Genomic DNA, 24,971 nt, shown 5'->3' with positions numbered 1-24,971 from the left:
AAGCAGTCCAAACTGAATAGATCTTTCTAAGGTGCTAAAAATGTAATTGTTATTATGGTCTGTATTTATAGAGTGCTTTTCTAGTCTTGATGACCACTCAAAGTGCTCTACAGTACAGTTTGCCATTCACCCGTTCACACACACATTCATACAGTGCATGTATTAACAGCACACTTTATCTAAAAGGGGCAATTCAAGGGTTAGCATCTTGTCAAAGGAAACTTTGGCATGCAGATGGGGAAGACTGGGATCAAAATATCGACCTACTGGTTGGAGGATGACCGCTCTACCCCTCAGCCACATTATTTTAAGGTCAATGCTGCTTGTCCCCTCTCCTCTTGCTCCATCTCCTTTGTTTGACCAAACCATCGGCTCCTCTGTTCAGCAGCGATGCTTGTAATCAAACCAGATCGACCTGTATGCCCAATAGCTGCAGGACGGTGAAAGTGAAGTGGTTTTATTTATCTAATGGCATCCATGTCTTGCTTGTGAGAATAAAGGTGGAGATAAATTTGCTGGCACTGTATGAGGACTGTGTGAGTAGCTGCCCCATATATGCCCAAGCTGTCTTCCATCACAGGAATGTGAAACCAGTGTTTGGCTCTTACCAGCTATCTGAGCAGATAAGAAGGTCAACTGGGCACTTGCTGCTGACTGACTCTCAGCAGACCTCAGTTTACACACTGTCTCCTTCCATTAGACAGACAATCCCCATTCCCACAGCTTGTCAATATTATTCAAAGGTTTATAGTAAAGTTGTTTAATGTTGTAAATAGATATTTAAGAACCCGTGACTTGCCAATTCGTTAACATGAAATACTAAGATGACCACATCCTCTCTTAGAGGATGCAGGCTTATGCTCCTGGTAAATATGCCATAAGTAACAAGTTTGCAAAACAGGAAGTGCTGGATGACGCCCAGCCTCACAGGCCTTTGTCTTTGACATTTCCTCAATAGAATAACAGAAGAAATTTTAATATCCTTTTATCTTTCAACAACATAAAAAGAGAGGATGGCACAGTGTTAAATAAACATCTGCCCCCAGCTGGTAAATTTAAAGAGAACAATTAATCCTGATGACTTTGTGAGAATTATGGTGTTAGGTATGGATCTTCACATTTTATCGGAGGTGATCATTTTTGTCAGTGAATAATTACTTAAGAAAGAGTAATTGTTTTCTTATTGTCTTGAACTCTCCCTCAGCTGTCTCTCTTTCCAATTCATGTCCATCACTGTGGTGTAAAGGCAATTTCATTATTAACTGAACATAATAACAAATCCATGTTGCTGTTTAAACTCTGCAGTAATCTGCAGAAAGAGCATGGCCAGTGTAGTTCATTGTGAAACCTTTAACTGAACTTCTCATCTCAGGACAGTAGCTCAGGTTGTCACTGCATATTTACACATTACACTGTGTTACTCAGAGGTGGCAAAGGTACTCACATTCTTTACTAAAGTAGAAATACAGATACTTGAGTAAAAAAAGACTCTGGTAAAAGTAAAAGTACTGATACAACTCCTTAACTCAAGTACAGGCTCTGAAATGTTCTCAAGTATATGAGTAAAAAGTAAAAATTAATTTTTAACTTCAATGATACACAATGCTTTTTCTAGGATATAGGATAGTTTTCCTCTTTTGGTATCAACCTACACAGAACTGGTACTGAGAAAAAAAAATCACTGGACACACATCTAGTTTTGCTGCCAAATTTCAGACAGAATAATAAAGACTACAGGGAATAAATGGATGGGGAATGTGTTCGGGTTGATTAAGTCCCTGCCCTTTGTACACACCACCTGTCACTACCATAGATTGGATGGTTTAGAGAGGTCCTCTGAGGTCCTCTCTGTGTTGATGTGTTGATGTGTTTTCTTATGTCGTGTTGTCATCCGTGGAGGTTGAAACAAGTAATGAGCCAGTTTTGAGAATTTAAGGAGTAGATACCTGAAAAATCTACTTAAGTACAGTAATGAAATATTTGTACTTTGTTACTTCCCACCTCTGGTTTTATTCATTTGATAAACTGATAGATGGATGAGACACATTGGCTGTGAAAGGATATTCACTCTAAAGACCATTTGGAGAAACTTTCTGAAGCATTATTCAGATTCAGAAAATAAAAGTAGTCTGCAATTGGTTGATTATAGTAACAGGGACTTAAGGGATGTAAAGTGTCCCAGAAAGAGTTGTTGTTGGATTTGTCTGTACTGTATATTGTGATAAATACCTCTATTGTGTTGGGGGGGAAGCAGAACCCTCAGAACCCAAACACACTTTGGGCCAATGGGCTGCAGTTGAAAAGGACTGCTGAAGATTATACACTGAAAATAAAAGGAAAATAAATCTCAGGTGGATCCAACAGTGTTTGACACCCAGATATACTGTATGGCTGCACCTAATCTCCCGACAGGAATGGATCTGGAAAATGTAATTAGGACAAACTTACATAAAATAGAGAGAGAGGCCCAATGATCTCACTGTATTTCCAGATAAATTTAAAACGAAAACGGACACCACCCCCCACCACTCACCATCAATGGCAGTGCAGTGGATTCTGTGAAAAGCATTAACTTCCTGGAAGTGCACATCAAAGATGACCTGACATGGACGCCTCCACTTCCGATGAGGATAGCTGACCTCCCCCTTACCACTTTTTACATTTTGCACTTTTCCGTGTTGCATCTTCATTATAGCACCTTGATAACATACCTCAAAATTTGAATAGAAGAAGAAAAAGAAGAATTACTTTTATTGTCATGAATACACTCTGTCACACTGTGAATTTCATTTTATTTTCATTTTATTTTATTTTATTTATTTATTTATTTTTTCTTATACAACTTATAGGTCCATTGTCTGTCTGTATATGTTGTTTCCATTGTTGTTGTTTGTTTGCACTATTTGTTGTTTGTTATAAGTTGTGTGTTATATATTAATTGCACATTTGGAGTATGGGGAAACGCAATTTGAATCCTCTGTGACCTGTTGCATTGTTTGGTTGACAATAAAGTTCACTAAGACTAAGACTAAAGAAGCAATGGACCACAGAGCCAAGTGAATGCTTGGTTGCTGCACTGAAGTCAGTACTATAAATGTAAGATTTTTTGGGGGGAGAAATTGAAATAGAATTACATAATTCACCAGGGTCTGGGAGCATTAAGCTTTTCTCTGGTATTTAAATTTAATCTCACCCATCAACACGGATCAACTCTGCTGTTGTTGCTTTTCTTGACAATGTGTACGTGTGCAGGTATGTGTGCATGTGTTCCTGAAGCTTTATCCTGTGTAAACAGTTGGTGGACTCATTTAGTCATTTGGATTCAGTCCTTCCCTTCGGAGTGTTCCTTGGTATTCAAGCCACGGTGAACTGTAATACAGCCAGGCCCCTCACTGCCAGGGGTGGGGGGGCTTGTGGGACTAGAAGGATAATGGGGCAGGGGGAGGAGCTCTGGCAAAGTGCCACATGTGCCAACTCCATGTGAAGAAAAACTGCCGTCTACATTAAACAACCACTGTCTCTGCTTTGAAATTTGCTACAAATCATTGACAGTCCTTCCTAATCATCTCACAAAGCTATAGTGTTGTACATGCATTCAAACCTTCCTGCTGCTAGTTTCACTTGATTTAATCTGCATGTGAAACTGAATTTGCAGAGATTTTATTACAGTTACATTGTTGAACAGGTTACCGTGCGTGGTGAAGTAATGTAGTAGTAAGACTGATTTGAAAAGGCAGGCCACCCTGTACATATGAGAGCAAAAACAAACAACAGAGGGCTTCCCTTTCAGTAACGTGGAATATTAACTGTGGTTAACACAGTATAAACCTCTCTATTAACATACCACAGTCCAAACTCACTCTCAGTGTCTCTGTATGTCTGGAAGCATAACTCTAAACCACTCAGTCTATGAATAGACATCTAGATCACCCACTTGAGCTCTTACATGAATGGAAGTCCTGACTAATGTCCTCTGCAGAGACATGATGATGCCATCGACCTGGTCAGAGCTTGTAAGCTTCTAGAATATTTAGGTTCTCTCACGCTGTAGTAAGGGTTATATGGTCAATATACCATCGGGAAGCATGTCATCCATTCCATTCCCACTATGACGACACTAAACCTACTATACCTCTCGGTTTGAGTCACTTTACCAACATCTTTGTGTCTGTTGAACATTGACCAACCAAATTAAAATATTTATAAATCTGTCATGAAACATATTCACCACCTGTTACATCTTTTTCAAACTTCTTGTGGTAATTAAAATAATAAGCAAATATATAAATATTGAGCCAAATGAAAAACTCATTTTGAGATAAGTCTAATGAATTATTTTGCATACAATAAATACTGGGGGGAAACTATTGTGTTGTTTATCACAAACCACCTTTTTTTTTAAAAACCTGGATTTGTTTTTTAAACAGTGGAATATAATAGCATCTGATATGTTCCTGGTCGAATTCAAGTGTAATAGTTTCGTCAACTTGGAAAATACATATGATTGAATTATTAACACTTAGAAACTTAATTCAATCACAAGATTGAATCATGTTATTGAACATTACACCGCAACAGTGTCACTAAAAATAACAAGTCAACCATTACAAGGTTGCAATATGTAAGTTTTTGCATGTGCCTGATTATTTGATCTCTTTTGTCTGTGAGGGTTGTAGAGCAGCTTGGAATGAATGTGGAACTGTTGAATACTGAAGAAGAGTTCAGGTGTTGGTAGCAGAAATATTCACAGAAACCACTGCAACTCAGGTGGACTATTGTTTAACGTTGGCCTATAAACTGTCTCTCACCTTCACAGAACAAGAAAACTTGTTATATCAGGCCTTTTGTGTTGAGGTAATAGAAGCCCTTGATTTGGAGCGTGCATTGTAATTTGAGGACTTTGTTGCAACAATGGTTTTTCTGAAATCAGCCTCAGTTACTTACTTGGAATTTGTTACAGATGTTCCATGTTTCTTTCTTTCACTTGATTTCAAAGAATCTGCCAGGTGAAGTGAGAGAATTAATGAATGAATAGAGCTGATTTCATAGCTGTGATTGGTTGGTGTCCAATAATTATATGCTGACTGACCAACAACAACAATAATAATAATAACAACAATAATATTAATAACAATAATAACTAATAATACATCAGTAAGGTTGATTACGTGGCGGATGACCTCAGCAGGACAGCATGCTGTATAGTAATTTACGATACTGTGGCTGTGTCAGTCTGGTGACGCCACGGCCGGACGCTCCATATTTGGCGATGCCCCGCGCGGGCATGTTGCTAAAACCACTGGTTTCCAACGAGCGAGTCAGACGATCCACAGACTGCACAGGGTACTTGCTCAGTAGCAGCACAGACACAGAACAGAACCTTTAGGAATACATCAGAGGAGATGATGTCAGTCACAGCAGCTCTCGTCTCTACACTCTTCTTTCTCTCCACACGCTCCGCCTCAGGTGAGTCCACGCTGCTCGCCCTTCATTCCACGCGTTCTCTCAAATGACCTTAAAGTCAAATTGTAGTAGCGCGACATATGATATGTACATAGGATATCAAATACTTTGATTCTCTGTGTGGAGCAGTTCGTTTTGTAGTATTGTGAGTGTGAAAATGTAAATGTATAGCAAATGTAAAGTTGGATTCACATGAACAGATCTACATGAACAGGTCACTGGAGGAGCAGCATACAGTCATTCGTTTAGTGTTTATGTTTAGATTTCCGGCACACATAGAAATACTCTTTACAGTTTTCATGTCTTATAGAGTTTTCGGTACAAGTCACTACACACTTTGCAGGATTAATATTTGAAAAAAAATGTTTGAACACCAGTGGACACTCGTGCTTTATAGGCTGTAAATCACATTTAAGAATAAAAGATTATTATTATTAATGTTGAGGCATATGTTAGTACAGTAAAACATTATGTAACGGGGGGGGGGGACTGCTGTTTATTCTCAGTATTTGCTCATACTGCGAAGAAACAGCAATGACTTACCACAGTGTATAGCTGTTGTTAATAAGAAATGACTGATCTGACTTAAACAACTCAGGTAAGGTAAGGTAACAGACTGCTGATATAAAAACAGCCCTTCTCTTATGTTCTTTGGGCGCCACACTTTCTACTGCTGCTTTGTAGTCATAAAAACCACACATTTGTGGTTGTGACAGAACAGTCAGTCCAATAAAATATAGGACCAAGGATATTTTACACTGACAATCGCAATGTGCTCTATTCACAACATTAACATTATCTTATCTCACTGACAAAGTGCTGTATCTGAACTTGTGGCTTTTTTAATTATTTCTGGTCCACAGTGCCTCATTTGTGCAAAGCTTTTTTCTCTCTAATGAATGTGTGTAGTCCTACATATTGTGACGGGCCTCAATTAAGGTGTTAAGTGTTTATTACTTAAAAGTGTAGTTTAGTGTTAAATAGTGTTCAGTGTGTAGAATTTTGTGATATCTAGTGTTGAAATTGCATGTTGCAACTGATTACCCCTCACCTCACGCTCTCCTTCCAAACATGAAAAAGAAACTGAAGCAGCCTTTAATTGTCATGAAAACTCAAAAGGTGTTTAGTTTGTTCAGTCTGGACTAATGTAAAAAACATAGTGGCCTCCGTAGAGAGGGTCCCCTCGAAGTATTTAAATTTAAAGGGCCTTTTCTGGGGTAAGGAAACTATAATTCATACAATTTAGATGAAATAAACTAGTGAAAACATTATGAGAATTATTCTACATTAAATAATAGTTCCCTTTCACTTAAATCTTACACACTGCGCCTTTAATAGTTTAAAACTTATGGCACTAAGGCCCTATCACTGTGTGACAGTCCCCTGTACAGCTCACCTATGGAAATTACTTGTATAAGTTAATAAAGTATATAAAACACCTTTGGTGTATTGTTTTCTTTCATAATGACAGGAGTCAACATTTGTGTGTCACTATAACCTTCATTTAAATCATGTTAGTATAGTATCTTACACAAATTGTCTCATTTTCCAGGCTCCTGTCCCCAAGCACAAAATTGGAAATCAACCAACTTTAAAACCATTTTGTCCTGGGAACCAAAACCATCAGCCACTTACAGCTACACTGTGGAGTACTCTACGTAAGTACCTGCATCCGAACCCTCACCCTTTAACTCTTTTAACAAATGGCATTTAATTCCCAGAAACGTTCATCTTGTCAGTGTGTCCACGGAAAGCAAATGCCCTCACACTTTCCCGCTATGTGACCTTGCAGGAATGAGTTTTTCCATTATTGATTCAGTAAAAGCTTTTACTGGAATGTATATTTTAGGCCAGAGCTCTTTAAATAGTAAGATAACTAAAAGACAATTGACCTTTGTGATTCAATAAGAGAAAAATGAAAGAGGAAAGAGCAATGTCAACAATCAAATAGAATTAACAAATGCCAACAGCTGCAAACAGCTCTTTCAGCTCATTGTTCCACAGTATATTCACATCAATGTTATTTTGCACAGATAATAAATTATTTATTTCTGACTGTATGCGTTATAAATGATACCCAGACTAGACAGACTTAAGACCTAATTTATTGCTCATCTGGTGTCTATTATAGACTAAATAAGACTATTTTCATCCATCATTCATGTCCATATGAAACTTGTCAAATTGTTACAGGGTTTCTGGGAACAATCAGAGGACTCCTCACTGTATCCGGACCACAGAAACAGTGTGTGATCTGTCCAGCTCTCTGACTGACCTGAACGCCTACTACACAGCTGATGTCCTGTCCGAACCCCCGAGGGAGGCCACCACTGACCTCATTGAGTCCCCTCACACCAGCACACCACGGTTCTGCCCCTGCAAAGACAGTACGTTCTTCTGCTACACTCGTGAAGACTTTTTTCTAATTGACAAAACGTGTTGGAAATAACAGCTGTTAAATTGTCCCAGAGCCCGTCAGTGCTCCGGTCCTTCCCAATGACCTCTTGTTGCAGCTCAGCTCTGTCTTTCTCAAGCTGCTTGCTGACATGCACCGAACTCAGCAGTTCCTCAGTATATTTGCCAGAGGAGGTGCATGTGTGAATGCAAATGTCCAAGTGAGACGCTCCCCAGTTTTTGCAGACTTTCTCCTCCTGGCCTCCTAGTATAATGTCCAGTGTATTGCATTCACTTGAAAAAAAAAAAATCAGTTTTTTCTGAGTAATTTATTGTTTGGTTTGTTTTTTTGAATATTTTTTTCTGTTTTTCTGACAAATTTTTTTTTTCTGTTTTTCTAAGTAATTCTTATCTGTTTTTTGGAGTAGTTTTTTTTCTGAATTTCTGAATTATCAAGATAATTCGAACTCCCTCGGAACCTCCAACCTGCAAGTGACTCCCATGGACCTATGTTGACTCCTGCCCGCACATACATGCCCCATCTCAGCAGATCTGAATGGGCTTTCCTTCTGAGCAACTGCAAAGTCCTCAGGTGCCTGCGTAGATTCGACAAACTAATGATAAAACCATCTATATGACTTAAAGATGTGGTGATTCTGGTGTTGGTGTGTTGTCTCTGTCTCCCCCTTCTGTTCTGTTCTGATCCTGCAGGTGGTGTGTGTGGCAGGGGGTGTGGCTGGCTTCCTCACTGCAGCTAACAAGGCACACCTGCAATCATTCACCCATCATCCCCTCCATAAAAGCCTGGTCCTGACTCCACTACTCTGCCAGTTAATTCCGTCTAGTCCGGTAGCGTACAGTGATGACAACCTCGGATTCTTGCTCCTCGTTTTTGTTTGTTTCATATTTAACCAGTTTTGTTTCTTTTTTCTACACAGACTCCTCGGTGTGCCTTGTTGCTGCTCCTCGGTTTTTGTTTTCCCTCGTGCTTGTTGTCCTGTGGATTGTTTGGCCAGCCAGCACCCTGCCTCCACAGCCTGCCTACTTTTGTTCTGGTGACAATTAAACTTTTCATTAACATTAAAACTACTCTCAGTGTCTGCTTTGGGGTCCAACAAAGAACCAACCCTAACAACAGACAGGACTATCTCCCAGTGTCTTAAACCCAGATCAAAGTAAAACTTGATTAAACTAAACAAGCAGGTCATGTTTGTTTCTATTACATCTAGCTCTCAATAAGGGAATGAAAGCGTCTATTGTTTCAAATGCTCTCTAAACGCAGAAAAAAAAATAGTTTGAAAAACAGAAAAAAATATTGATTTAGACATGCATTGTAAACAGAGTTTTTTTATTTTTTTCAAGTGAATGCAATACGCTTCCGTTCAATGTGAAAGCACTGTGAGAGAGAGTGTTTGTGTGTGTGTTGCTGTTGTGAACATGTCTGTGCAGAGAACCTCCTATTGTGTTGTGCATGTTTGAAAGTCAGACTATGGGTAAACTCTGTAGCCAATACTGCTCACTTTACCTGTCATATCTAAAAATGGCTTCAGCGTTGTCAATGCTCACAATTTTTTGGCCTCTAACATAATTAAAATGGTAACTTCCATGAGAGATACAGTGGTGTACATGCACAGGTGACAGTCTCCCTCCCTTCTCCACAGCTGAGATAGGCAAACCTGACTTCAAGCTGGGGGTGATTGAAAGCCAAAAGAAAACCACCCTGTATGTGACTGACCCACTCACCGCCCTGTTTAAAGATGGCCACCAGCTGAACATCAGGGATATCTTTGCTGACCAGCTGCAGTATAAAGTCACCTATCGGAAAAACAAAAGCACTGGAAAGGTGAGTAAAAGGAGACATCACGATATCGGTCTCAAACACGCATACATTTTTACTCATTACAAACTGCATGCTTTCCATTCTGTGTTTTCTGCAGAAAGTCCACATCTCTAAGACCAATTTAATAGAACTGACTGATCTGGACAAAGGCGAGAGCTACTGTTTCAGTGTCCAGGCCTACATCCCCAGCCGCGGTGTGAACAAGCAGCTGGGAGAGCTGAGCCTTCCCAAGTGCTCCAGTGTTGACAACCCGTCCATCTTTGAAGGTAAGTTGTCCTGAGTGTTAGAAAGACTGCAAGCATGGAAGATGTGGGTAGGGAAGGGATTTAGTTAAACGTTATACAATAATGAACAACTTGCCTGTATGCCAGATGCGTCAGTGGAGAGCAACACACACAGCAGTAGTCTAGTCCTGACACTGAAGTTTTGGTGGCATTTAATTTTCATTGGTATTCTGTGTGAACTTACACACCAAATAAGACATTGTGAAGTATTTTTGCTCAAAACCAAGCATGCAGTTAAAATCTCTATAGCTTCTTGATGTCAACAGTGTTATTTTCTACATGAATAGACTGGAGCATCTAAATGGAATTGAAATAAAAGTTGTGCGAAAGGATGGAAACAGGGTGTATCCCTATATACCCTGTTTTATTCGTGGCAAAGAATCAGTTAAAGCCGGATCTGACAGGACACACACTGTGTGTGTGTGTGTGTGTGTGTGTGTGTGTGTGTGTGTGTGTGTGTGTGTGTGTGTGTGTGTGTGTGTGTGTGTGTGTGTGTGTGTGTGTGTGTGTGTGTGTGTGTGTGTGTGTGTGTGTGTGTGTGTGTGTGTTCTGGTAATTATGACACCGTGGGGACCGGTGACTGTTTACACAGTCACGTCATGGGGACCGGTTGTGGTTTGGGGACCAAAATCCCGGTCCCCATGAGGATAACCCTTTTAAATGAACACTAGAGCTACTCTGAAGGTGCCTGTGAAGTTTTTAGCATTGGCCCATATGACATGTTTTTTGGTGAGTGTGTGAGCATTGCTCATTAGTGTCCCTACTTTTTCTAGCTGGTACTGCACCCACTGCTTCACACACACACATCTTCCAAATATGGTTGGTTGCCACCCACTTCCTGGTCCCCATTAGTAATGATTCAAGCAGCAATGACATTTTCAGCATCAAGAGCTGGCAATCAACAGTAAAAGAAGATTATTTGCTGGAGAAACTAGCTAAGAAGATAAGAACTTGTGCAGAGGAGCAAAAGTAAGGCATAAGGTAAGCACAGTTGTATCTTAAATAAGTATAAGCAGTGTTGAACCCTCAAATAACATTACTTACCTGTACCTAGCTAGCATGATTAATAGCTCTGATTAGCTACAAAGGCTAAGTGTATGACCTCAAATGTTTTACAGCATTTCTCTAATTACTTGCAAGCATGATGCATATGTGAAGGAGTTTATTTTAACTGAAGGAGGCCATCAAGTTATAAAGCTAACAGCATTTCTGAGTTTTGAGTGTCATTTTGGTATGATGAACTTAAGATCAATATAAGTCCTGTTATGTTATATTTAGTATATTTAATTTAATGAATAGACCCTGTTTGCCTTTCACACATGCACAAGACATGTATACAGTACATATATGTTTGTTTGTGTGTATAGTTTATGCAACAACGCACAAGAGTATGCATTACCCTTTAGGCAGAAACTTTACTCATGACAGAGAGTGAAGGAGAATGTTTCTGTAGTGGAATTTTGCAAGAAAAACAACCCTCATGAGGATTTAGGCAACAACAACAATTTTTAATACCACACAATCTTACTAAGCAAGTAAACTAATTTTTTTTAAATCTTTTCCTGCAGAAATGGCACCACGGATCAGCCCCTTTCAGGATGCAATTTGACATGTTATTTCGCAGACTGACAAAATCTGCAAATTAGAGGTCCAGTATATTAATGCAGTAAAAGGTGAGGTGGTATCTGCTGTAAATTATCAATAAATAATTATCATTTAAAATCTAAAGAAAAGCTCGAGAGTACATTTCATATGGACTAGAATGCTGCAGTGGTCAGGTTTGGTTTGTTTTGTATTATATATTAGCATAAACTCATTGTTAACAAATATAATTAATGGATCTTCCTGTTTTATTGAAAATGTTTTTATTGTTTACAGGACGTGGTATATTTGCGAAGGGTACAATTTGCAAAGGAGACTTTGTTGTACAATATAGGGGGGATATGATAAATGATGCAGAATCCCAGAGAAGGAGAAAACTTTACCACCCCTCATGTGCTGCATTCATGTTTGCCTTCAAGTGGAGAGGGAAAACATGGTGGTAAGACTTAAGAATACCTAAACTACACTCCATATACTATACTAAGTTCTACTAAGTGGGGCTCTGATTTTATCGTGATATATTGAGACATTTGTATTTTTTCTTTTCCAATTTTTCAAGTATTGATGCCTCCAGAGAAGATGGCTCAATTGGGCGACTAGTTAATGATGAACACAGACGTCCTAACTCCAAAATGGAAAAAATTGATGTTAATGGAGTACCCCACCTTTGTTTATTTGCCCTGGATGACATCAAAGAAGGAGAAGAAATCACCTATGATTATGGAGGTGAAGACTGCCCATGGCAAACACAAGTATGTTGCACAGAACACAGTAAATACAATGAGTCAAGTATCACAACATTTTAGTAGAATGAGAAATATGTGGAACTAATTTGGCTGTATTAATATTTGTAATAACCATGTACACGATACATGACCAGGATTGATACAACTTGTTTGGACTTTAGGCTGCAATGCATGAGTGACCACTTATTATCGTGAAAATAACAGGAACATGTAATTACAAACAGGAATCTAATTTACAAAAGTTTTAAGAAGCTATTGAAGGTCAGTTTAGATTATTATAGATACTATGTTACTGAACTGAATGATCCTTTATTAACACTGCATCCTAGCAGGGTTGTCTACAAACCTCTGCTAGCAGCCTGAAGCTGTGCTTTTGATTTATATGTGAAGTAGTGCAGAGTGTCCAAGCTTTTCAATTTCCATTGGATGAATGGAAATGTCATTGATTCTACTGCATTAGCATAGATGCGATTATGATATTACAGGTTTGTCACTTTAGTGACTGCAAGCAATAACTTTGGTTCATTAAGGATCTCAACAATGTTTTTACAATGACATCCCCAGCCAAACCTTTTATCGTATCTGTTTACAGACAACCAGCATCACTGTTAACACCATGGAGCAGGATGACTCTCCTGTCCACTCAGAGAGTCTGATGGATGGTGCCTTTGGGCCAAAGACCACACCTGAAGAGGTAAATTCATATCAATCACTATTTTATCATTGTTTTATCACTCTATGTTCAGAGTTTGTGTAGAAACTGTGTGAACAATTAGGTAAAACTTGTACACACAAGGAAGTGCAATGTTGGGTGTGAGTATTTTCTTTCTTGATAAATTATCACTCTACATTTTGGAGGCACGAGGTCCCCACGGGACACCTTATGACAGTGTGCAAGTACGAACTGTTTTTGAAAAGTTAGATAAAACTGGTCCCCACAATATACTATAATGTTGTGTGTAAAATGTCCCCACGAAGCCTGTGTTAAGTTGTGTAAACGAGAAAGAGCTTCACTGGTCAGAAGTAATGTAAATTGGTATACAATGACATTTCAAGTCATACGGCTTGAAGGTAAGTGATAGAGGTATATTCATGGTAGATTTCAAACTTCACAGTATTTTCTTTCTTGATAAATTATCACTCTACATTTTGGAGTCACGAGGTCCCCACAACACATCGTCTGACAGTGTGCAAGTACGAACTGTTTTTGAAAAGTTAGATAAAACTGGTCCCGACAATGAACTATAATGTTGTGTGTAAAATGTCCCCATAAAGCATGTTTTATTTAAATTGTGTGAACGAGACAGAGCTTGGCTGGACAGGAAGAAATATTTCCAATTGAATTCAAGCTTCTTTTCTCTGGAGTTTGTTTTATGTCAATAACAGGGTGTATCTCATTTTAGAGGTAAAATCTCAATGGTCAGTCTTTTTGAATGTCAATGTATTATATACATTGAATGGACCGTTAGTTTCTTATGTTTTCATTTCTTGAAATAATCATACAATTTGTGTTTACAGACGACCAGCATCACTGTTCACACCATGGAGCAGGATGACTCTGATCCTGTCCACTCAGAGAGTCTGATGGATGGTGCCTTTGGGCCAAAGACCACACCTGAAGAGGTAAATTCATGTCAATCACTATTTTATCATTATTTTTTCACTCTATGTTCAGAGTTTTTGTAGAAACTGTGGGAACAATTAGGTAAAACTTGTACACACAAGGAAGTGCAATGTTTTGTGTAAAATGTCCCCACAAAGCCTGTGTTAAGTTGTGTGAGCGAGAAAGAGCTTCACTGGTCACAAGTAATGTAAATTGGAATACAGTGACATTTCAAGTCATACATCTTGAAGGTTAGTGTTAGAGGTATATTCATGGTAGATTTCAAACTTCACAGAATTTTCTTTCTTGATAAATTATCACTCTACATTTTGGAGGCACGAGGTCCCCACAACACACCTTCTGACAGTGTGCAAGTACGAACTGTTTTTGAAAAGTTAGATAAAACTGGTCCCCACAATGAACTATAATGTTGTGTGTAAAATGTCCCCACAAAGCATGTTTTATTTAAATTGTGTGAACGAGACAGAGCTTGTCTGGACAGGAAGAAATATTTGAAAATTAATTCAAGCTTCTTTTGTCTGGAGTTTGTTTTATGTTAACAACAGAGTGTATCTCATTTTAGAGGTAAAATCTCAATGGTCAGTCTTTTTGAATGTCAATGTATTATATACATTGAATGGACCGTTAGGTTCTTATGTTTTAATTTCTTGAAATAGTCATACAATTTGTGTTTACAGACGACCAGCATCACTGTTAACACCATGGAGCAGGATGACTCTGATCCTGTCCACTCAGAGAGTCTGATGGATGGTGCCTTTGCGCAAAAGACCACACCTGAAGAGGTAAATTCATGTTCATCACTATTTTATCATTATTTTGTGACTCTATGTTCAGAGTTTGTGTTGAAACTGTGTGGAAACAATTAAGTAAAACTGGTCCCCACAATGAACTATAATGGTGTGTGTAAAATGTATGAAACATGTTTTTTCTAGATTGTGAATTCAGACTTAGTTTCGCAGAGCAGACACAACTTTGGTCTCAAATATTCTTATATGCACTTTACTATATTATTTTTGTGCATGTGCCTTTATTTACAGATTACAGAGTTCGAAAATGAAACTGAGACTTTTATACCAAAATTAAGACGGACTAAAAGTATTCTGGTAAGTACTTACTGTGAGTTGACATCAATCACAAATAACTTGCAATAATTAAGTGGATTATAATTTTACATTATATATAATGTAGTCTGTAAAGTATAATAACGTTGCACATCAATTTTTCAAGTTGATGCAAGTTGATAAAATCGTATTTTTTTCAGAACAGTCAAAATATTCTGTTTATTATAATATAAATTGCTAAAATAATCAAATTATGACACAAACTTGCAAAACAGCCAAATGAGATGATTGTTTAATTGATACATCAACACAGATTTTAATTTGGTTCTGTTACTGACTAATTTCTCATCTAACTGTTACAGCTCTACATATTTATGTTTTCATTCTTTTTTTTTTTTAGATGGAAGACTCAGATCTGGAAGAAGCTGAACTATTTGATTCGTCATCAGAGAGTGCAGATGATTACGTACCAGATACCGTTTCCGAAAGTGACAGTGACAGTGATGCTTCAGTTAAGCTAAACTTCAAGAAAACATTTCTGCCTCTTAATGATCCAGATAGCTCAATGGTACCCCCTGTCTGCGATTCCACAACACCAGACAACATGATTTTGGACAGTCACAACATTACACCTGAAACCCCCAGAGCAGTAGAAGTACCCTGTTCAAGTCAGAACATAAACGACATCGTAGTTGTCAGTTCATTTAAAAAAAAAAAGGTGGGAAGAGAGTTTATGACAAAAAACATTATTGCTTGTATTGCAGTAAGCCTAATTCAAAAATTGCGAGGCATCTAGAGCGTGCACATGAAGAAAAATCAGATGTAGCTAAAGCTCTAAGCTTTCCAAAAGGTTCAAAAGAGAGGAAAAGACACCTGGATTATATTCGCAACAGAGGAAACTTTGCTCACAATGCAGCAGTTATGGAGTCTGGAAAGGGTAAACTAGTGCCATTCAAACGACCTCCAAAAGAAGTGCAGGCAAATGACTTCATGCACTGTGCATACTGTCAAGGACTGTTCACAAGAAAGGTCTTATGGAGACATATGCGTAGCTGTAAGCTTAGTCCCGGAGTCAACCCCAAGCCAGGAAAGAACCGTGTACAGTCCATGTGTACATACACCGGGACTGTACCTTCAAACATAGGTAAACAACTGTGGCAGGTAATCAGTGCCATGAATCCTGATTCGATCTCACGCATAATAAAAAATGATCGAGTCATTGTTGAAGTTGGGCAGCACCTGTTAAACAAAGGTGGCGCATCAGACAAGAATCAACAGTGTGTACGAGAGAGAATGCGTGAATTGGGAAGGCTGATTTACAATGCTAGGAAAGTCACCACCTTGAAAAATGCTGAAGATCTCATAAATCCAAAGATGTACATGGAGACTGTTAAAGCCGTTAAACACACATGTGGGTATGACAGTGAAACACAAAAGTTCCTCATTCCATCACTAGCAACCAAACTTGGGAATGCCCTTGTTAAAGTGAGCAAGCTCCTAAAAGCTCAAGGTTTAATCTCAAACAACAAAGAACTTGTGAAGAATGCCAGTGAGTTTCAAGAAGTCCATCAGGAAAAGTGGAATGAGATGATCTCAGCTACTGCTTTGAGAAACATCAGGGAAGCAAAGTGGAATGTGCCCTCTCTCATGCCCTTTACCGACGATATCCAAAAAATGCATGCATATCTCAATAAAGAGCAAGACGAGTGGTACAAGTCACTCTCTGAAGATCCCTCTACTAAAGCCTGGATGGAGCTGACAAAGATATCTCTGGCCCAGATCATTCTCTTTAACAGACGCAGGGAAGGAGAGGTGGCGAGCATGCCCTTATCTGCGTTTTTATCAAGAGATACCTCTGATCCTCATACAGATGTGGACTGGGCACTCTCTGAACTGGAAAAAAACCTCTAGAGACACTTCTCAAGGATTGTCATCAGGGAAAACGGGGTCGCGCAGTTCCAATTCTTCTGACTCCAAATATGTTGCGTGCATTAGAACTCCTGGTGAACCAGAGAGAGGCTTGTGGGGTTCTAAAAGACAATGGGTATATGTTTGCAAGACCAGAAGCCATGACACATTTCCGAGGTTCAGACTGTCTCCGGGGCTTTGCCAACTCTTGTGGTGCAAAGTGTCCCAAGTCACTGACATCTACCAAACTGCGAAAACATGCCGCAACCCTTTCAACTGTGCTGAACATGACCGACACAGAGATGGACCAGCTTGCAAACTTTCTTGGACACAACATAAGAATCCACCGTGAGTTCTATCGACTGCCTGAGAAGACCCTGCAACTTGCCAAGATAAGCAAAGTTCTAATGGCACTAGAGAAAGGAAGATTAGCTGAGTTTCATGGCAAGAACTTGGACGAAATTGGAATAGATCCAAATGGTATGTTATTTTATTTCACTTTTTTGTTTATCATTTATTCATTCGCATGGTTACACTGATGTTTGTGTGACATCCACAGAGAAAGTTCAGGACACTGGAAGACAGGAGAACACAGGAGGGAAATTCTTCATCTACTGTTGACGGTATGTAGTGACGCTAAGTTGCTGTCTAATTCATGCCGTTTTACAGATTGTAATAGGCTGGTGGTGAAGGGTGAATTATCATTACATTTTCGTAGAATGTAAATATACTTAGGCCTGCATATGGACTCGCTCAACAATGTAAAATAATCCACCCTAATTCATATAATTAAACATACTGTAATTCCATGACAGACTTACATTCTAAGCGGATCTGTACTGTGTGAATTTTAATGGTAAATTGATATAGTACTTTTCTATACTTGAATACCACTAAGTGCTTTACAGTTTAGTTTTGTCATTCACCCATTGACACACACATTCATCTCGAAATCAATCGTAAATAAAAATAAACAAACATTATTTATTTATCTTTTTCGTAATATGTAGTTTAAATACATAAATTCAATTCTACACTTTAACGGTTGAATACACTTTTATTAATGAAATTAAATTTTCAATTTTGTATTATCATTATTCTGTAGTACATATGTCTTTAAAATAAGTGAAATTCTTTTTTTGTTTTTTCATAGAACCACATACAGAGGAGACACTTCCTCATACCGAAAGGGATGAAATGCTGCCACAACCACCCAAGAGACAAAATCCACACTCATCAAATGATGAGGTACCTTCAGAATCCTGCAGAATGAGGCCTTCCTCAAGAGGTGAACTCATGACACTTCTCTTTTATCTTTTGTATGTCAGTAGTGATTATGTATGCTTCTTTTTTTTACATGAATTGTTAGTGTTTAAATTATAGAAATGGCCAAATGTTTTAAAATGTGTCATAGCAGCCATATGGGCACAGAAAAAGAAACAGCACACCTTCAAATCCCTGACCATGTTAAAGCTGTTTATAATTTTATCATTTAAAAATTGTCCCTGGAAAATCCTGATAAAGTTTTACTACTTTTTTTCTTTTATAGCACCACCAGCAGAGGAGTCACTTCCTCCCACTGAGAGGAATGAAATGCAGCCACAACCACCCAATAAACCGAAACCAGTCAGTACGATGAGGCCTACCTCTAAAGGTAAACGTTTGACATACAGTACCTCTCGTCTTTTTAATGTCAGTATTTATTATGTTTGCTTCTCTCATGGATATGGATTTTCACAGCACACATAAAACTAGAAATTGCCAAATTTGTTAGATAGCAGTCATAAAAAAAGACCAGATCAGAGTCTGTTTTCGGTGTTGCCCATTTAAGATGTTGCCACCAATACTTTGTTATTTCAGACCATTGCCGCATAACTGTTGCTGCCCCCATTTAATTTTGTTTTATCTGTATATTCATGCCTGCAATAGTCAGATAGAGGGTTGTTTGCCTGATTCTATAGTCTATTAGGTGCTTAAAGTAGGACTCATACCAGTAACAGTTTTATATAATATAAACAATAGTATAAAAATACAAACAACAACTAGCCCCTATACCAACCACCTGTCCTGGGTACTCACAAATCCATAGTTAGTTAGATTAATGAGTGAATGGGTACATGGATTTATTTATCCAACAGATCCAAAATTTTATAAATAAATTATTTTCTTCATGACAATTTTGAGAAATTGATGTCAGTAAATGTGAGTCCATGTCAGTGACCAGAATTAACAGTTTATTTTTTTATATAACACAGCATGTACAGCTTATACGAAAATTGAATCAAAATCCTCTCACTCCTCCCACTGACAATTTCAGGCAGAATGCACAAATCAGTGTTTTCTTGTCAATTTAATTGTATATATTAGTTTTCTTATACTGTAGAAGCTAGTTTATACTGTATAAAACTTGTAACTTTGGATTATAACTTTTACACACTTCAGAGTCCTTGTCATTACAAATTTGTTTTTCTGACCACTTAAAGGTACAACTGCCCAAAAGAAGAAAACACCCTGGAAGCAGACAGAGGTGGAGGCAGTGGAAAGGCACATGAATCGGTTTATCACATCTTGTATTGTTCCAGCAAAGTTTGACTGTGAGAAGTGTATAACAGCTGAACCAGAAGCTCTTAAGGACCGGAGCTGGCAGAATGTGAAATTCTACGTATATAACCGCATTACGGCCAACAAGAGGAAATTTAGTAAATAATGGGAAGATTACCACCTATCTGGTATTGCCGATACTAACTTGGTCTACTGAAAATGTTTATTTACTATGACTAAGGTATTTCATCATTTTTTAATTTATTGTTCTGTTCTGAAGTGCCAATAATAGCCAACATTTTTGTTATTTTAAATTCTAAAATATATATATATTTTTTACTAGAAGAGTTATGTTAAAAGGGAGGATTGGTTAAACTTGAGATTTTATTTGTTTACAAAAAATCCCATCTTTCCCTAAAACTCAGGTAACTTGAATTTTGTCTTTTATTCGACCAAATATTTTGAAAGTGATTGAATAGCAGTAAGCTGTTGCTCTGTGGTTGACTGTAATTAAAAATATCTTACAAATTTGACCGAATAAGATTTATTCTTTGTACGGATATAGATGGCTTGTTTGATATGTTAATATTCACTTCAACCACATTACACCAATAGTCCTATCAAATTCTGCTTCATTGTAAGGCGGAGTTCATGAACAGCAAGATGTTCTGTGCAAAGTGATGCTTTGCATCCCTATCACCATTTACAGGCCTCATGTTATATCTCTACATTATCTATCAACAACTGAGCCAAGATTGATTTTTCTTTTTTGTTTTAGACTTTATTAGTTTTAAACAAACAGCTCTAACAAATGTAATAATGGAAGGACTGACAGTATCAGTAATAATGTATATAATAATGCTTTATTGAAGCAAGGTCCCCATCAGTCTTATAGCAAGTTGTGTGAGTCATGCAAATGATATGTAAATAAGGTCCCCATCAGCCATACCTACCCGTTTTTTCTTAGGTCCCCATTTTGCACAGTCAAAACACTACTTCATAAATTTAGATATTTTAAGTTGTGTATGTACTAACAGAGCTATGTTTAGTGTCCCTGATTTTTTTCATACCTCTACAACCTCTAGAAAGGGTGGTCCCCACAGATGATGATAAAAAGTGCAGGCCCCACAGACCATGGAAACCTCTGTGTGTCTCTGTGTGTGTGTGTGTGTGTGTGTGTGTGTGTGTGTGTGTGTGTGTGTGTGTGTGTGTGTGTGTGTGTGTGTGTGTGTGTGTGTGTGTGTGTGTGTGTGTGTGTGTGTGTGTGTGTGTGTGTGTGTGTGTAAAAAAAAGCAGTCAATCGCAATGTCCCTTCTCGGGTTAAATAAAATGGTTGGCTGGTCTGGGAGTATGTCTAGATATACCACATGGCTCTCTTCAAAAGATGCAAGCATCATATGCAAATCAAAACTCGTAATTTAGTCATCTAAACATGGCACTGGTTTTTGTTAGGTTGCTACGCACGGGTCCTTTATCTAAAACTCTCTAAGTTTTACATTAGCATTTAAGCCACAAGAGTTTGCAGTCCCTTTAACAATAAATGTTAACTAGATTGTAAAGGTGAACTGAGGATCATAATTGCTTCGTTCTCTTGTTTTGAGATTTTACCAACTGTAAAATTATTTCTTGAAGAAGAAATTAGAAATTATATATTTGTTGGATGGTTGCAGCCCCCCAAAGGATAAGCAGAATAGTAAATTGATGGGTGGATAGATGGATTTGTTGTCTTGAATTGTAGAAGAAAGGGGACAGACCTTAATGACACAAAGATATGTTAAGCTCCCAATCACCTCAACTTTTCCACACACAAACACTCCTGTCACACAAGGGCTGGAGGTCCACTCATCCTTCATCACAGTATGACATGTAAAAGGGATCTATGACTCATGTCTCTTTGGTTTACAAGAAATGTAAATCAGCAACACTTCCTCTACCTGGTGTGTGTGTGTGAGAGAGAGAGACTTCAAAATACATTCACTATACAAATAAGATACACTTTCACATGTTGGTTTAGGTATTTTCATGGGTTTTATTCACTGTAAAATAATATATAAATAACACTGTCCATTTGATGGCCAAATAGCACCACCCTCAGGACAAACGGAATACTTAGTGCACATTACTCATTGTCAAATGCAAAGAATAGCAAAAACATCAGAACTGTGTTATTCTGTAAAAACATTTTACTGTGGGATGTAATCAATATTTCAGACTATAGGTACCTACTGTGGGGATTTCGTCTTTTCTTTGAATGTGTATTTCATGTATTATTCCTTGTCTGTTTGTACTTAAACCAGGCTACATCCTATTAATCCTAATAATATTATCCTACGCAACAGTCTTAATGTCACACAAGTAAAGAAAATCTAACATAATGTTAAGCAATTAAGTGTTGTCTTGTTTTGTCTTCAACAGTGTATTCAGTTGGTGTGATTGCTGCTGCCATCTTCCTCATCCTGCTACTGATTGGCATAATCATTGCCATTGCAGTGGTCTGTTGCAAGTGGAGGAAGAAAGCTCTGAGAAAGGACAAAGAAGGAGTGCCACTCTGGGATGTTTAGTGTGTGTGTGTTTCAGCACATGCACACACATGCACACATATTATTGTGGGAACAAGCGGTACAGCTGGACTGGACTGAGGCCTGCAACGAAAGTAGTAGTTCGAAGTTCCACTGTCAAACACTGGAATCAAACCTTCCTTTAGTTTCTGTGAAACTGAATATGTTGGACATATTTTATTCTTACTTCATCTACTACTATCATTTCATGCTGCAAAAAAGAAAAGATGGAAACACTGATAGTCATCTTACTGAAGCGGTTATATTTCATTCATTTTCTTTTGTATATGCTTAGTGGTATTTGATAATTGTAGATAAAGACTACCATTTCATTTTTTTATTTCATTTTATAGAGACCTTTCTAACTTCACATTTATTTTTTTAGTCTGGTGAAAGCAACACTTTATGGGAAATCAAGACTTTGTGTATATTATTTTGTATCTGATGCTTAACTTATTGTGTTTAATTGAAATTAACACATTTGTATATGATGCTTTTGTTATACATCTGCTTTTTGCAGATAATTTCGTATTTGGTGAAAATATTTAAGATTTGATAAATATTGTTATAAACAGAACCATTTATTATTTCAGTTCTGTTAAATGGAAAATAGCAAATATTACAATTTGTGTCTGTGCCTTATTAGAGATGTAATTGAAAATGTCAGGATTGCAAAAATGCTTGGACTGAATGTGCAGAACCCAGAACCCCAACACACTGAATAAACAATAGTACTTGTTAATTAACCCTAAGTGATGTCCAGGGGGCTTACATCCATCTATAGTTTTAAGAACTTCACTGTAAAAGGAGTTCTGTGCATCTTCATCAAAGGGTGACAAAAAAATCTAAAAAGTGAAACCTGATCCATTTTATGTCTATTAAATCTTGACAAAAGACATTCATATTTTTACACTCATACCTTAATAATTCTAGATTCTATAATTCTGTATGGGTTTGAAAAAAATCCACTCTAGCAGATACTTATATGTTATGTAATCTACTCTAGTAGCCTCCCTCATAAATTTAGTTTGTTTTTTGTCTTCTGGCATTGAGAGACGAGTAATCTCACCAGTTACAGTTAAAGCTGTAAAGTTACCCAGATTAACTTCATTATTTTCATTTAGTCAATCCAAAGAGTAAAGTGGACAGAATGCATTTTGTTGATTCTACAAATTTTAGCAGGGAGATAACACAATTTCTATGCCAAGATAGAAACAACAATTAGGTTTCACAACTAATATTCAGCAATGAGATGGTCATGATCACCCATGGGCATCATGTAAGAAAACCAAAATACAAATACAAAGTAGAAAAGATAAACCATAGTCTTTTACAAATTTGGGTAAATAACCAAGAATTAAGAATAGCCTTGTCCATGCCTACAATATGAAGAGCCACAGTGAAGGTAGAGGTAATGAGGTAGGATAGTAATCAAAGGAAATATCGTGTTTCAGGGCCATTCTGCACCCATTAATTAAACCTCAAATGAAACCATTTGTCACATTCACAGACTGACATTTCTACAGATAATTACATCTTGATGCCATACAATATAATATGGTTTACGGCAAACAAAAGAGAAGTACTTAAATGTATCAGAGAAACATTGTCTGAACCATAGACTGTATATAAAGATGGACGTAGTGTCTATGACGTCACCCCTTGGTTTCTGAAGAGTGAAAATGAGGCTCGTAGTGGGCGTTTCACCCAGCGCCATCTTGCCGAGGCCTGACTCCTCCTAGTTCCTGGCTAACCCATAAATGGGCAAAAAGGAGGCGCGCGAGTGGACGCTAGGCGGGCCGAGTGAAGACTGACAACTGAGCCACGCCCACAGAGCTTATCGTTACCTGGTTAGCTCATGCTAAGCAGCTAGGCTAAATGCTACCCGCGACTGCTAACCGGCTAGCACTGCAGTGTTGTTGCTCCGGGATGGTCGCGGTTGTAACATCGAACCGAACAGAGGTAAGTTACCCTGAAACTTTACAACAACAAATCCTATTGATTTATTTATCATCATAATCATACCACATATACTTACATGCCTCAAGTGGTTTTTGATGTTATTGTGGTAATTCACTGTTTATTAACACGTCTAATGAAGTTTGCAGCAAGTTAACTAGCTTTAGTAAAGAGTTGTGTTTTGTCATTTGATTGTAATTTTAATAAGTTAATATTAATAAGCTGCATGTGATACAGACTTGTACAACCGCCATTACTATTACAACCTCTTTTTTTTAGCCTGTTATAGAATTCACAGTGAATTAGACTCAGTGCAGATGTGTAATTATATGACAGTTTAGATGTGATTATAATCTCCACACACCACTGTTGTAAACAGTGCTCATATTTATTATATATGTATCTGTTTTAACACTGCTAGAAGTTGAGGGACTTGAAGTAGACTGTTATCAACAGCACTGTGAGAGATTATCACCCTTGAATATTACAGATGTGGTAGAAAGACATTTTATATATTTGTACAATGTTTATTTCTTTTAGTACATCAGTTTGGCTGAAATCTGTGGTGCTTTCACCTGCTGAACACAGAATAAACTGTAAGTACCCGTCTTGGCTGCTTAACACAGCTGATATTACATGTGTCAAAATTATTGTCTTCTACAGTATCTGTAAATTATCATGTTTCTCCTCTGTTCCTTAATATCTACAGATGTGACAATGATTTCAGCATAAAACATCCTTTAACATGACTTTTTTCATTTCATGAAGCACTGCAACACCTGATGTCCTCAGAATCCACTGTGGCAGCAGCAACATGGTGGATATTGGCAGCTTCAGGCTGGTCAACATGATAATAATATTGAGTCAATTTCTATATCCATTATGGTTGGTAAAATTGACACTATCACAACAATGTTCATCTTTTACTTTCTGATTTGATAAACTTTAGATAAAAAGTGTTGTATTTTCTTTTTTGCCATAAGAGACAGAA

At 37.8% G+C, this 24,971-nt stretch overlaps 2 protein-coding genes across 5 annotated transcripts; both read left to right on the top strand.

Annotated features, from left to right (window-relative positions):
- Positions 1-5,323: 5,323 nt before the first annotated feature.
- On the top strand, positions 5,324-22,881 carry LOC138411466 (tissue factor-like). 2 transcript variants are annotated; one of them, XM_069531919.1, is made up of 6 exons: positions 5,324-5,466; positions 7,016-7,121; positions 7,657-7,850; positions 9,519-9,700; positions 9,795-9,963; positions 21,879-22,881. In XM_069531919.1, the coding sequence occupies exons 1-6, from the start codon at positions 5,403-5,405 to the stop codon at positions 22,022-22,024; spliced, it is 861 nt and encodes a 286-aa protein (XP_069388020.1). In that variant the 5' UTR covers positions 5,324-5,402; the 3' UTR covers positions 22,025-22,881. The 2 variants fall into 2 exon arrangements, with proteins under 2 accessions (XP_069388020.1, XP_069388021.1); XM_069531920.1 differs by lacking the exons at positions 5,324-5,466; positions 7,016-7,121; positions 7,657-7,850 and adding an exon at positions 8,569-8,912 and having other exon boundaries at positions 21,879-22,880.
- On the top strand, positions 10,012-20,734 carry LOC138411465 (uncharacterized). Of its 3 annotated transcripts, XM_069531917.1 has the most exons (11): positions 10,012-12,022; positions 12,143-12,335; positions 12,922-13,023; positions 13,848-13,952; positions 14,631-14,735; positions 14,991-15,056; positions 15,415-17,402; positions 17,482-17,545; positions 18,076-18,210; positions 18,472-18,576; positions 19,406-20,734. In XM_069531917.1, exons 1-7 carry the CDS (start codon positions 11,817-11,819, stop codon positions 15,808-15,810), a joined length of 1,173 nt encoding a protein of 390 aa, XP_069388018.1. In that variant the 5' UTR covers positions 10,012-11,816; the 3' UTR covers positions 15,811-17,402; positions 17,482-17,545; positions 18,076-18,210; positions 18,472-18,576; positions 19,406-20,734. The 3 variants fall into 3 exon arrangements, with proteins under 3 accessions (XP_069388018.1, XP_069388016.1, XP_069388019.1); XM_069531915.1 differs by having other exon boundaries at positions 15,415-17,545; XM_069531918.1 differs by having other exon boundaries at positions 10,012-12,335; positions 15,415-17,545.
- Positions 22,882-24,971: the final 2,090 nt, after the last annotated feature.

The sequence above is a fragment of the Paralichthys olivaceus genome, chromosome 9, assembly GCF_024713975.1.
Source record: "Paralichthys olivaceus isolate ysfri-2021 chromosome 9, ASM2471397v2, whole genome shotgun sequence".
Lineage (NCBI taxonomy): Eukaryota > Metazoa > Chordata > Actinopteri > Pleuronectiformes > Paralichthyidae > Paralichthys > Paralichthys olivaceus.
This window is presented reverse-complemented; position numbering and strand designations above follow the sequence as displayed.

Coding starts and splice junctions, on each gene's coding strand:
- LOC138411466 (XM_069531919.1), top strand. CDS start 5,403: ATGATGTCAGTCACAGCAGCTCTCGTCTCTACACTCTTCTTTCTCTCC. Junction 5,467..7,015: donor CTCCACACGCTCCGCCTCAG/GTGAGTCCACGC, acceptor CTCATTTTCCAG/GCTCCTGTCCCCAAGCACAA. Junction 7,851..9,518: donor GTTCTGCCCCTGCAAAGACA/GTACGTTCTTCT, acceptor CCTTCTCCACAG/CTGAGATAGGCAAACCTGAC.
- LOC138411465 (XM_069531917.1), top strand. CDS start 11,817: ATGGATCTTCCTGTTTTATTGAAAATGTTTTTATTGTTTACAGGACGT. Junction 13,024..13,847: donor CAAAGACCACACCTGAAGAG/GTAAATTCATAT, acceptor TTGTGTTTACAG/ACGACCAGCATCACTGTTCA. Junction 14,736..14,990: donor AAAAGACCACACCTGAAGAG/GTAAATTCATGT, acceptor CTTTATTTACAG/ATTACAGAGTTCGAAAATGA.